Source organism: Urocampus carinirostris, chromosome 14, assembly GCF_059441175.1.
Source record: "Urocampus carinirostris isolate Australia breed hairy pipefish chromosome 14, RoL_Ucar_1.0, whole genome shotgun sequence".
In the NCBI taxonomy this organism is placed as follows: Eukaryota; Metazoa; Chordata; class Actinopteri; order Syngnathiformes; family Syngnathidae; genus Urocampus; species Urocampus carinirostris.
In genome coordinates this window covers 22691254-22705878 of record NC_142362.1, presented here as the reverse complement: position 1 = coordinate 22705878, position 14625 = coordinate 22691254, and the positions used below count along the sequence as shown (strand labels likewise).

Sequence of the window (14625 nt, the reverse complement as noted above, 5' to 3'; positions counted from 1 at the left end):
ACACAAATATGTCCCACCTTTATCAGGCCTGATATTCCTCACAGGTTGAATGTGAACTATACGCCTTTGTTTCCAGGGAAGCGAGTATTCAACCTGAAACAAAGGACAACAGTTTTCATTACCAACACGTGGACAAGGAGAGTCACTGTGAAAAGGTTGACATCTGCTTTTATTCATACCACTAAGGCCGGGTCGGATCAGCTAACCCGTCCAATAAACAAAGCTTGTCACCATTTAGAGGGAATAGAAGTCAATAAGTGACCGACACACATACTTAGAGCGGATAACATTCAAATATTGTTCGGTACAGGAGTGATACGATCGTACACAAGCGAGCTATAACAGAAAATAGGTCATTGAGGCAGACTTACCTCACTGGACGGTTTGTTAGATACTCAAGTTGGAATTTTCTTTCTCCGATGTTTCGGGCTCTTTTAGAGACGGAAAGAGGCATTGCTGCATTATTAAAATGGGTCCTTGCGTTTATAATTATAATTGTATGAGTTTTCCAGGTAATTTCTATCACATCGATATTTTAAAGAAGTTAATCATTTAGTAGTAAATAAAGAACCATGTCCATATATTTTACTGCGGCTATTTTACTCATTATTTTAATCTCAAGGTAGGCATTCATTAAGTCGTTGTACAATATCTATACTGTTCTATGTGTTGTTCTAATTTACTGCTTGAAGGGAAGCCTTGAGGCCTATCAAACCGCCTGCAGCTTTCAGCCTGGATAAAGGACTGGTCTGAATCTGGGATTTGCTGAATTTTCCACCGACTAATGCTTTGTTTTTGTTATAGCCCGCCCTATTGGTATACACGTGATTATCAGCCAGTTTGAAAGTGCACTTTTGAAACAACCGCAGCATTGTTCTGTGCTCACAGAATCGCACTGTATTTGGGTCCATCCATTTTCCTATCAAGTCTCACGATCCTACCAGTCCCTGCTGAGGAAAAGAACCCCCAGAGCATGATTCTGCCACCACCATGATTGACAGTGGAAATTGTGTTATCAGGGTGATGTGCAGTTTAGGGCTAACGATTAACCAAACTCTCATCGACATTACGATGTGACGTAGTGTGATTATGTAATTGCATTACACTGTGTTTTTCTTAAGGATTTATAGACAGCAACCATAACAAAGTGCCCCCTAAAAGGAAGCTTTTTACCTAAGTTTGACATTATAATTATCCTGTAAAAATTCCCTTAAATTCCTAATCCAAGATGTACCTAAGGTAAATTGAATGCTGGTGTTGAACCGTTTGGAGAATCTGGACAGTTTTGCTCTCTTTTGAACGGTAACACTCTGAAGTTTTGTCCCCAACTGAAATAATCACTGTATGTGCTACAAACATTAAACAATTTAAGTTGAAATACACAGAAATAGTAGGCTTGCCTGAATTTCTTTTAGCAATCACATGCAAGATGAGTGTAGCATGGGCCTCTTAGCTGGAAAACAGCAGGTCAAATTTGATTACAATCTGGGAAACTAAAAATGAGTATTTTGCTAATTTTTCTAAGGCGTTTCCAAAAGTGGCTAGAGACTCCAAAAAGACGAGTGAATGGTGACATCATAAAGACACCTGATTGCCTCTTAACAGTCCGACGGCTCGGAGGCGGGTTAAAACATGTCACTAGTATAACCCTTGGATGCATAAGTGGGATCAAAAACGACCCCATGGTTTTCTATTTTTCAAAATCTTAAAAAAAAAAAGTTGTAATACTGTCATATCCCAGGTATTCTTCATGGACCATGTGTATGACAAGATGCCTTCAGTATTCTTCTTTTTTCCCCACTAATTATCGACCCCACTCATGAAAGAGTGTATATACTGGTAGGTCATGCATCCAAGGGTTCAGTTCTCAAAAAAAACAGGAATGCATTTACCTCTTAAAATTGACAATCACACCAGAATTGGTCTAAGAACTCACAATTGTTTTTTTTCCCCCCCAAATCATAGCGCTGTAGTGCAGTGTTACTCTTACACCAAATATAACACTGCATTTAGGCCAAAACGCTTCTTTGGTATCAATTTGTGTGTCCCACGTGGCTTCTTGCGAATGCACAATGGGCCTTTTTTTATGGTTTTCTTTCATAAAGGGCTTTCCTCTCGTTAATGCGAATGCCACTCTTTCATAAAGGGCTGACCTATTCAGAGTACGACTAATAGTTGTCACATGCACAGATCGCCCCACCTTAGCGGTGTAAGCCTGCAGGTCATCCAATGTGATCATGGTTCTCTTGGTTGCTTCTCTGATTAGTTTACTCCTTGTTTGAACGGCTATGTCTTGGTAGGTTTGCAGTGGTTTTATGATCCCTCCATTTTTAAATCAGTGGTCGCACAGTGCTGCAGGAGATGTTTAAATGTTGCAAAATCTTCTAGAACCCTATCTCTGCTTTGAACTTTTCCAAAACTTTAGCCCGGGCGAGCCGTGTGTGTGCTTTGGTCTTCATAATGCTCCCTGTTGTCCATTGTCGGCTTTCACAGGCCTCTGAGCCCATTACACACCAGCTGCATTTAAACTGAAACTTAATGCACTGTTTGTCATTGTTAATCATCTAGGTCGACATTGGGTCTTTCACAAGTCACCAGGGAACTTCTGAAGTTGATTGACTAAGCTGAGAGAACAGAGGGACAGTGTTTTTGCAACACATACTTTTCAGTATTTTTGTTATATATAATATAAATTGTTGAAATAAATTGGTTACACTCTACGATTGTGTCTCACATGTTTGATTCTTAGAAAATACTTCCAGTTGTTTAGTTTTAAAGCCACAGTGTGTAATATTTGACCAATAGATGGCACTGTGTATGAGCGAGAGCCAGTGTCACAGTGCACAGTGTGGCAACTTGGAAGCGGATATAGTTAAGTGCGGATTCCATTGTGTAAAATAAATACAAATTTCTTGACCTAAATTTTTTTTTAATAAAAATAACCATTCGTATACCTAATCGTGAATTTTTTCATGGTATTCAAATCAATTTTTGTTTTAACTGTTTTTGGCACAAAATATAACACACTGTCCCTTTATGTTTGAAGCCTATAATGCAGTAAAATGAAACGTTTTTTTTGCAAGACACTATATAACCATGGTTAAACATTGGATGCAACAAGATTAGACATGGCACTCCAGGCTAAACATGTAATAAGTTGAAATAGAAAAATAGGACAAAAGACAAATTCAGTATGAGGATTGGGATTGGTGTGAGGTCGTAAAAAGAAAGAAGACGATCAAAATGAATCGTCAAAAATATCTAGCACAAAAAATGAAGCACACATTATAAAAAGTACAAATTTATGTGTGATTCACTCAGGCAAGGACCTCCAACAAAGAAAGGCAAATTATTTTATTTCTCCCAAAATGTTTTTTTGTCATATGTACACTGTACAAGGTTGAAAATGGAACATTTCCCTCAGCGTGCCTGCACACAACAAATAACGGCACAAGAAATATGTAACATAATAATAAAAAAAAGATCTTACATAGGAATGCAACAAACTCAAGTCATAACATTAAATAACAATACATAAAAACATATGAAATGGTAAGACGGAGGTTGACCCCGGGCCCATGTCATGGTGTGTCAGTACTGTGTATGGAGCATTGGAGGACATCCAGTGGAACATTGTAAACAGAATAAAAAATGTGGCCTCAGTGGACCGACGGGAGATGACGATGCTTCAGATGTGTATTGAAGCGATTCAAACATGCACGGAATAGCAAGCTGGCATGTTTTGGAGCAGCTTTCACAGGTTGGTCTCATCCCACGAGGAGTCATTCATGCTCTTCAAGACCTTCCTGACTGCCTTTTCCAGATCTTTGCGTGCCCTCTGCTCCTCCTCTAGAGATCTTTTCATCTTCTTGTTGTCCTAAAGAAGTACAAGGATCAGGTATGGAAATGGGTCAGGGGTTCAAAAGGTAAGGAAGGTGTGGAGGAAATATATCCTGATACATTGTACAACCAGACAAAATATTTAGCTATCGACGCACAGTCTTTCAGTGATCTGCAGGAGGCACCACACACACACACATACATACATACAACTTAAGGGTATTTCACAAAGCCAAGAAAAGGGATCAAGCCGGAATAGGTTTGTTCTTATGGTGGAGTTTAGCCTCAAGTTGGTTGCATGAAAACAGGATTAATTTAGCTTTGCTCAGTTACTATAGTAAATTATTCTTTACAGCTAGTCCAGACCAGGCTAAAAACCAGGTTAAGAGTACTGTAACCCAAAAAAAAACATCTGCCTCTACAGTGGGACCTCGCTACTTCGCGGTTCCACGTTCGCAGGTTCGGAGCTTTGCGGGTCTGAAAAATAATAATAATAAGATAAAAGAATTTTTAAAAAAAATAAAAATTAAGCATTTTTGAAGGGGCGTCGCTATTTCGCGGATTTTCACTTTTCGCGGGTGATTTTGGTCACCATTAAACGCGATAACCGAGGGATTATTGTATTACTGTCAAACATGTGGAAAAAATAATGGGTTTTATACCCTTTCCATTGTGGATATGTTGCATTATTTTAATTTCATAAATATGAAAATAAATATAGGCTGTATTGTGATTTCATTCAACTCAAATTAGTTGACAACATTTTAAAAAGTGGGTTATCATTTTTGATATTTTTTGGCGGATAAAAATTTTGCTACACGAAAATTAATTCATTGCCGTTCCTTCATTTTTGTTTCGTATAAGTCTAAATGTGATACGATCTTTGGATAAGGTGACGGGATAAGAGTATAATACACATTTGCAAGTGTATAGCCTACATTTGTATGGATTTTTGTTTATTGTTATTTGACAAACACTAGGATTTTTTATCTATTGTTTAGTAATTATTATAACATATTCTGTTGTTCTGTCCGAAACTTAATGCACTGTTTGTCAGTGTTAATCATCTAGGTCGATATTGGGTCTTTCAGAAGTCATCGGGGAACTTCTGGAGTGGATTGACTGAGCTGAGAACAGGGGCACAGTATTTTTGCAACACCTACTTTTCATATTAGAATATAGAAGAAAGTTAAAAATGTGTTTTTTGAAAATCTAACTCATTGATTAAACGAAAAAATACTCGACCGATTCATCGATTGTCAAAATAATTGTTAGTTGCAGCCCTCATATACACTTAAGGACTCTCTTAATATGTTCTACTCAAGATGGCCTGGTTTCCTTAACTATGTCAGGTAATTACAAGTTGTCTGTTCCGCCGACTCCATTGTACCACTAACTCTGTCTCTACTAACTTACTGCGCCAAGGTTTTTTTTTTTTTTTAATACAATAATGTTTAGGTGTCTCGCGTGTGGAGTGCCACCCACTGCAACGGGTCAATTTATTTTATTTGCCATTGTTGAGTATGCCGAGGGACTTTTTTGATTTTGTCCAGTTCTCTTTGTTTCAAATATTTTTTGCTGATGTGTTTTAAGTTATATTTTCACCTTGGAAGCTATAACACCATTCTACAAATTTCAGCAGTTTTTTGTTTCTATCCCTAGAGCCCTAAAATTAAAATAATAAAAATAATTAACATAATAACAGTGTCTGAAATAACTTCTGCCCGGACGTCGGGCATACTACTTCCAAAACGTCTCTGCCCGGGTGGCCGACAACTTTTTCAAGAAAAAAAAGGAACGTTTGCTCTATTCCGATTTCGAAATCTTCGTTCGGTTCGGAAATTTCGGTTCGTTTGGCAATTTGCATACTCGGCAGCTGATCAGACGCCTGCATCGAATAACTTCGTGCTTCCGGACTTTCCCGAGCGTTATAGGGTCGGGCATTTGCATATAGATGCACATAGATCAAAAGAAAACTGAATAAGTGGTTAGGAATGGAGCCAAAACCTCAGCTCCAGAAGAAATATTCAAAAGAAGCGAACAAAATGTATGATGCTACAAAACGTAAACGAACATTAAAAGCATCGTGGTAAGAGGAGTTCACGTGGCTTGTAGCAGACAATGCAACGCAAACATTGCATGAATAAAGATGAGTAAATTCAAGTGCATACAGACGGTAGATGGAAATCAGCGGTGTCATATACATGCAATGAATATTATAAGTAGATTTATAATAAACGTAATTTTAAAGTGTTGTTCTGTTATATATTCTGATTATCAATCCTTAATACCTTGTAACAATGTTTATTTATTTTTTTTAGATTAGTCGTCTTATTGTAATTCAAGTTGTGAAAAATCGGGCAGGCAACTTTATGGGTGGGCAGGCAACTTTTCAGAGTTGTCTGCCCTGGTGTCCGGTAACTTTTTGTCATGAGTTTCAGACACTGATAATAAAAAATTCTCACACTAGTCTTTTGGTTTTTGAATTGAAGATATGTAAAATGATCAGACAAAAGTCTCGTTTACAGCGCGTACCTGCTTTAGTTCTTGTACCTCATCCCTCAAGGCATACACCACATCCACTAGACTCCTTGAAAGAAAAGGGAGAGAAAAAAACCTTAACTTCTCGGTCGCAAGCTTGAGCTGATCAAAGCCTAAAGGTATTCCCAAATCCTTAAACATGCAAAATGTGAGGAAATACTTCAGTTTTTGCATAAAAACTATATATATTTTATGAGTATTCCAATAACTTTTCGAGATAATGCATTTTGAAGACAGCCTGTCTCATATTTGACTTCCTGAGCAGTGACGACATGTGAGGAACACTGGCATGCATGCGAGCCAGTCACCATATTGGTTCGTGTGTTAATTTGTCCAAAAAATTACAAGTGTTCTGGTTGTTTTTGTGTAGAATCCCTGGGTGTTGTGTCGCAGTAATGGTACAACAAAGGGAGAGCAGCCTAAAGGGGCTAAACAGGCAAAAAACACACAGAAGGCTAATATGGGGGGCTAACAGGGTCCAATAATCAGAAGGCGGTCTCAGCCTCGGCGGGACTGGACAACCCAAAAACAGGCAGAGAGCAGCCAGGCTAACCGGGAACCAACAACGATAAGGTCCACGGCGACCAATGCAAAGCCAGCAGGGAATAATACAAAGGACACTGCAAAACCAGCGCTTATGCTAACCGGCCAAACAACACAAAGTGGGCGGCCAATAAGCAAAAACTGTGAGCAAACATACCCGGAAGACCTGGGAAAACGGTGGGCTAGCTGGACAAAATTCTACCAACCACAACACACAAGGTGAAAAAACAAAAAACAAAAAGCCACAATCGCCTACCTAAAATAAGGCGAAGCCAAACAAGGAAAGTGCGCTATTTCGGCAGCAGGTAAACTTACCCCAAGCCACGCAATTCTGGCAAAACAGTCACAAGGCCCCCAGCGACACGGTAAGCAAAGTTCCAAATTCTCCAAGCAGAAAAGAGCAGTATCCATATCGCTGTTCGCTACCGTCCTTCTGTTTCAGAGCTACCTCATATGTTGTGTTAAAGAGTTTCGCCATTTTGAAAGGGTTGTGTTCCTTCAATGACGACACAGCTCTATAGGACACAAGCCAAGTCGATCAACCTTACGACTAAATTTCTCGAGTCCACCGGCACGAGGAGTGTTTTGCAACATCTTTTTATAATTGTGGGGAGGAACACTAAACTTTCTGTGCCTAATTGAAAAAATAAATAGTTTGGGAATACCTTTTTAAGGGAAAAGGCAGCATAGACTAAGAACAGGTTAACAAGCCCTCACAGTGCACATATAGTACTAGGTTTTGTAATGGATTTAAATGGGAGCATGATGCTGTGCAGCCAATCACGACCAAAATATGATGCGTGAACACTGTCAAGTTCTCAAAAAAGTCAAGACAAAATACTTGTCTTCCACTGTGCTTTGTCCGTTGCGATTGGAGTCGTCGAGCAGGACTCTCTCCTCAGCAGGAATGATGACGTGCAGCCCCGTATCCTTTCGTGGTCCTGTTCGAAACAAGAAGGAAAAAACAGGGCTCGCAAACTTTAAAACGTTGCCGTTTGGCACATTTTTTTAAACGTCGACACAATAGAAAAAAGAAAAAGAGAATTATGACAAAAATGACCAGGAATCCCAACTACCAAAAGACAGATTTATTCCAAACTCATAATACAGCCATTTTTGTGACTTGAACAGACACCATGAACAAGTTGTTTGAGTGTTTTTGAAACTTGGTGCACATCAAGGACAATAACAATGTCAAAGACAGACCAGACTCTTGTTTGTCCCATAGGTTGACTTTAAAAGAATACAACTGTCACAAAGTATAGCACGACAGTCATATTCCTACAGCTCGCTAAATTTATATTTTTTTATCCCCGCTATTATTTACAGAAAAGGGAAAATGTGCTCTTTTTCTGCCCACCGTAACAGTGTTGCCAATAGATTGAAGGAGTTCATACATATACTTCAAGCCTATGGGAGTAGTTCTGAGTTTTGGGCGTGTTATACATCCATTCCAAGCCGTACTCGGACCGCATTCTGAGACTGAACAAGTTCATACAGATCATAGAAATGTTTCTGTTAAAATCTTTTGTGTGGTCCTGTAATGCTTACACGATGCATTTACACCACATTACTTTACAGGAACACTTACTATTTAAACTGTCTCCTGTTTAGAACAATATCATACACACTCTTGGTCAACAACTGAAATCAATAGCATTTGACACATTCTTGCATCACCAACTGCCATGTCACATGAATGTGCAAACATAATTTAAAATAATACTTTGGAAGCAAATAAATAAAATGAAAATAATTCATTTGAAGTTGTTTTTGTAAACATTGACACAGATTCAAATAAATTAAAACAAGATTACCAAATAATAAATAAAACAAAATAGATTTTAAAATGGACCTTTACACTGTACTTATTTAAATAGATACCAACTCGGGAAACATTTTAATTCCAACACTGGAAAAATACTTCTTCATGAAAATAGTGACAAGCCAGAGAACATTGAGGCGTGCCAGAATCTTATGGGGGTAAAAAACACCCTAGCATGAGAGATCACTGTGGTTAAATGTTTGATGTCTGTCTTACAAACCTTTGACAGCCTTGCGAATAAAATATTAAGGTTTGGACATTTGAGCATATGTGAATTTCCAAAAGCATAACTTTCAAACGTATTTTTTGTAAATGTTTATAACCTTTTTACAGACCCGCAGGAAGTTTTAACTTATGAGGTCATGTGAATCTTATGGCCCTTTTCCACTAGACAGTTCTTGCCTTCCGCGCTTCGCCCGGCCTTTTTTTTTTTTTTTTCCTAAATTAAAATGTAACCGGTTCTTAGTCCCTGGGAGCCCGGCCTTAGGTACCCTCTTTGTTGAGGTTCTATACCCTGGACCGGGGACTGAGAAATTGTCGCTGCTGACCGCTGATTGGTGTGCTATGTTGGGGCACTGCTGACCCATTGTCGCTTGTCTGAGTGTGAATGTGCTTCTGGTTAGCGCCCAAGATTTGACCCTGAAATTACATCAAGACACCGCACCTAGAATGGAAAAAGTACCCGGGAGAGGCGAGGAGGGCCAGAACTGTGTCGTGGAAAAGGGACTTAAGTCGAGTGCAGGGATCGGGAACCTTTCTGACCTAAGAAGCTGTAATAGCAAAACATTTTTTAATATTTTTTTGGGAGAGCAAGCGATACCGTACATTTAAAAACCGCCAAACCATCTCTCAAGAAACAGCTAATTTTCAGCGCATTTCATTTACTGAGTGACATTGAAATATTTGATAAAATGCATTAAATAATAATAATGCCGGGGCTTGTGTCACATAACAACAAGTATACCACTTTAAACGTGTCTCAGTTACTTAAGATAGATGAGGCTCATTTTGACCTTGATTTTTTTTCATAAATAACGGGTTATAAAAAAGGTGGAAGCAGAGCTCTTTTGTAAAAAGGTCACAAAAGACTGAAAACGAAAGGTTCACGGATGTATTTCCATTCAGCGCAGTGGGCCCGTGTAACAAAGGGGACCATGGAGAGATGCGCCTACCCCTACCCCTCATCCAATCAAATTGCACTGTGTGCTTGGCTGGCGTTTTGTGGTCCTTACAGTTTGTTTTGTGGGTTTTTAAGTGTCTCAAGAGTGAACATACATTATTTAATGAGCCTCCATATAAGGGACTCCTTAGCCAAAAGGTGTCTGTTTGTGTGACACCTTAACTATAAACTGTGGTTGGAACTGTGCCCTTTTATATACTGGACCGAACCGCTTGTATGATCAGTGTTGCTTTGCACGCACCACACACCAATTTGTGCTCGTCAAGCATGGAACGCTACAAAGGAAATTTGCAAAAGCATTAATTTGATCTCTGAGCCATATGTGCACATGAAAAAAGCCATTTCTCGCTCTCGAGATATAGGTTCCCGAACCCTGGTCTAGTGTATAAACTCTGGGAGTTGAGTTTTCCAGCTAGATTGTTTATTCAAGCAAATAAAAACGTTTAAAATGTTTAAGTTACAAACTAGATTGTGCATTTTTTAGAAATATGTTTATCTTGCAATTATGGTGTGACTTATTACTAATGTTGTTGCTAATTTAAGTGAAGTCCAAAGACAAACTTTTAGGTCAATTTATTGCATTTTTGTCCTCTTACAATCAGAGTTAAACAGGCCGGTGTAAACATATACCTGAGTAATTATTTGGTTGTGTGGGATATTTACAGTGTGATGTTGCCAATCCGAAAAGCTTAGAAAGCAGGTGGGGCTGACAACTATTAATGCAAACTGTTTTTTTAAACTGCAAATTTGTATGTGCAGGGAACATGGAGGTCAACTAAGCTATAAACTATGTGGCTGCAAACGAATAATAATTATTAAGTATGAGTGGGCGATAGAACGGTGTTAGCTGGTGAAGGACTTAAAACAAGATTGCGATCGCTAAAAATTGAAAGATTGTTAGATTGTCCCTGGTTTTTATTGTATTCTGTTTGTAGTCTAACGCTTATTTTTGCTGACCAAGCAGCTAGGCGCATTAGGCAATAGCATAGCTGTAGTGGATAACGTCCCTCTAACTCTTAGCATCACTATTAGTTAATACTGAATAAATAGTGAATAAATTTGTTTTTGTGAGAAATCTCTCCCCATGACAGTAATAAGTTACATCTTTTACTTCCAGGAAGTTATTTTCATTACAAATAACCACTGGGAAAAGCTACCGTAATTTTTTGCATGGCCCATTATAAATGTCCATAATTGATATGTAATCCTTGCACCAATTCACATTTCATAGTGCTCGGTTTAGGTATGGCATGCACCTGTCTTGCAGGGGGTGATGCCGCTTCATTGGACAATGCCGTACAAACTAATGCCAGCGGCAGTTAATCACGAGGGAGGAAGAAATGCAATGGCAAAGCGAAGTCACAAGAGAGCAGTGTCAGTCTTTTTTAAGCAGACTTGCTGAGAAACATGCCAACAAGTTCAAGCATTTCTCCCTAAATTCAAGCACTTCTCAATCCCTGAAAACTCAACATTAGAGTTCAAGAATTGTGCTCAAACAGAGATCGCAATTTTATATTTTTCATATTTGCCATATCCCACCCTTAATTTTATGGGTATGAGACTAGAAGATTGGATTAATGCAGGACTGTTCATTTTACAGTTTTTATCAGAGTAATTTTGCCTCATTGCATCTAAAATCCTCACGCTGAGGTTTTGAGTTGTTCCTTGCCCGCATGTTGGTTTAAGATCAGGTAACTGTCATTGTAATCCTGTGCAGTCCTTTGAGACTTTTTTGTGATTAAGAGCTATATAAATAAATTTGACTGACTTGAAAATGTAAACTCCACTGTTAAAGCCACTGTCACCACAGATTTAAATATTGGAGAAAAAAAATGCTAAGACTTTGGTAGCATTGCCATTTTGTAGTGGAAAAGGACAGAACTGGGAGGAAAACATGCCTGAATCAGTTACGTGTGCCGCCATTGATGTTAGAACATTAATCAAATCACCAACGAATAGAATATGTCACACAAATACAGTCATTCCTGAACCACATCTGAATATCAGACAGGAAAATCTGAGTCTCCACCTCTCCGTCCAATCATCCCCTTTTTTTCTAAACCGCAGCAACGAATCTCTTGCATGCTCATGCTCCAGAGCAATAAGAGAGAATTCCCTACATTTATGCACAAATGAGGGGGTCACATTCAAGATAAATGAACAAAAAATAAGCAAATGCTTATTGCATGACAACTACAGAAAGAGGAGGCACATAGAAGGGAATAGTGGCAAAGGCAAGGGACCAGCGCTAAACGTCCTCAAACTATTCAAAAATAAATACATCCAATAAGTTAACAAAAAAGCGGAATAAATACATTTTGAAATACAGTGGTACCCCATTATACGAGCGCCTCTAAATACGAGATTTTCGGTATAAATGCCTAATATGCAACAAAGGTCTTGAATGAACTCTTCTTTCTTCATCCTTTTTGGGGTTTAGGTTGGCGTTTGGATTGTATTTGAAACAGGCATTTATTTTACTTTCACCATTTTTATGCTACACTAACAAAAAAACACGGGGACAAGCATTATATCACTCTCCAACCATCTCCAGCCTCGTGCCTCCATTCCTGCTTCCTAATGTGTTATGTCCCGGAACAGCGTTACTTAAAGATAAAAGATAGGCGTGGTGGGAAAAAATTATGAGGGCTCTTTAAACTCAGTTGAGTATTGTTAACATATACTTAAAAAAATATTAGTTTCAACTTTTTAAGGATACATCAGAAGACACACACCCCCTTTAAAGCAACTGCATCAGGAATGCTTATAATAAACTTGTCGTTTTAGCCTGTCAATATCATCTAATTTCTTATTACTGTATTTTTGCAATGTTTGATTACTATTTGAATCTATTTTTAGTGTGCTATTTAGGTTTCACTTTGATCAGCTTAGGAGGAAATTCGCTCGTTACACAAGCAATTCAAGCTACGCGCGCCATCATGGAACAAATTAAGCTCGTATGAAAAGGTACCAGTGCAATATCAATAAAGTCAGTTAAAGAGGTAATCACGCTAGGCGGCCGGAAAAAGAATGCTCTAGTTTTGGTGGGAAATGCAGCTCTTGCGTGGCACCGAGCCCATTCGGTAAGAGTGGCTGGTCCAAATGGAGTCGTAGTCCGAGTCCTCCGAAAGGTCGGAGCTCAATTCCGGCCGTGAAATGCTGCTACGGCGGCCCGGCGAGTCCGCGGAAGGCCGATCCGCGTCAGCCAACACGTGGTTGTGCATCAAGTCTGTGCCCTGCCAGGCTGGATGGGGAGTGAGGGGGGGCAATGTGGTGGAGTGGGAGTGCATGTGTTTTCATGCACGACCGATGAGAAAATCGTGGGATGAGGAAATTGAGGATGGGAAGATGGAGCGAAAGTAAATAGGGAAAATGGGGAAAAAAACAAGAATGGAAAAAGATCCACCGGACCAAGATGAGAAGAGGAGGGAGATAGAAGGAAATATACTGTTAGAAGGCACAGCTGAGGACATCAGTGTTAATAAAGGTCAGCAAGACAACCACAAACGGATACATCGCCCATGTCAACAGTATGACTTAATTGCCCTCTATGTTCCCACTTGGAAGCTTTGCTCGGAAAACGCTCGTATACTGGTGATTCCAAGAGCCAAGAAGAAATCCGCAGTTGAGAGCGTTCAAGGTTTCTTTATTTTCCTTATGTTGAATTATTTACCTGACCTCATGTGTTTTTAAGATCAGGAGATCTTGTAATGGTGGTCGATGCAGCCCTTGGGACTGTTTGTGATTAAGTGCTTTAAAAATAAACTTGACTTAATTATGGCAATAGGATAAATGTTGTCTTAGATGCAAATAGTGTGGTAATGTTCGTTTAATTTCTTCACAAATGAATTGAGGTGATTTGGGGATTTTTGTAGAACAGTGTGAGGGTAAAAAGGAAGGTTTGTGCCTTAGGTCTGGCTGTGAAGTATTCCAGAGTGTACTTCACCTCTTACTCGGTTTCACCTATGGGCTACAGTTTGTATTCTTTAAAAAAAAAAGTTGTACAGAAAATGTAGGCATTTTTTAAAAGTTTTTTCTCAGTTTCTTTTCACAACTAATACGTTTGAAATGTGTCTTTTAAATCGAAGTGTGGGCAAGTCTACTAGTCAATGCATTGCAACATGCTGCATATAAAGGGAAAGTGCCATATTTGACCACTAGATGTCACTGTATTGTGTAGTAAAACCAAAAACAAGTGCTTCAAAGCGCAAGGAGGAATACCGATTACAGAGACTTAAAGTGACCATACAGCACATTTTTATTTTTCTATTTTCTTCTCAGTATTTCACAAGGTTTTTTTGTTTTTAGGGGTACCTGAAGCAGCAAGATCGTGAACAATCATGTCAGCTCTTTAGGTGAGCCTTATGTTCAAATACAAATTTCCTCGCCAACAAGTAGTAAAATATGCACAATTATAAGATCTATGTATTCATGTATTTTTCTTTTTTATCATTCAATTCAATATCGTTAATTGAATGAATGGGTTTTATTTTACCACTAAAAAAATAATGTCCTTTAAGTTGTATGGGTTAAACACTAAAACATGTTTTTGAAATAAACAACAGGATAGATCAAGGTTCCTTTGTGTTCACTTCTCCACATGTGGCCATGGAGAAAAGAGTTTCAAATAAAAGGTGAATCGGAGGAGAAAGAACTGTCGAGACATCAGACATCCAAAGCATTGGTTTAAGTCATG

At 38.8% G+C, this 14625-nt stretch overlaps 1 protein-coding gene across 3 annotated transcripts in view; it reads right to left on the bottom strand.

Moving 5' to 3' along the window:
* Positions 1-3339: 3339 nt before the first annotated feature.
* arhgef7a (Rho guanine nucleotide exchange factor 7a) overlaps positions 3340-14625 on the bottom strand; it is a 33124-nt gene continuing 21838 nt past the window's right edge. For 2 of the 3 annotated variants that reach the window (XM_088352294.1, XM_088352295.1), the window contains exons 19-21: positions 7766-7865; positions 6376-6430; positions 3340-3877 (exon numbers count right to left, since the gene is read on the bottom strand). In XM_088352294.1, coding sequence (XP_088208420.1) covers positions 3755-3877; positions 6376-6430; positions 7766-7865 — 278 coding nt within the window. In that variant the 3' untranslated portion in view covers positions 3340-3754. Of the gene's footprint in view, positions 3878-6375; positions 6431-7765; positions 7866-7997; positions 13174-14625 lie in introns of those variants that run through there. The other variant, XM_088352296.1, reaches the window with a different exon arrangement.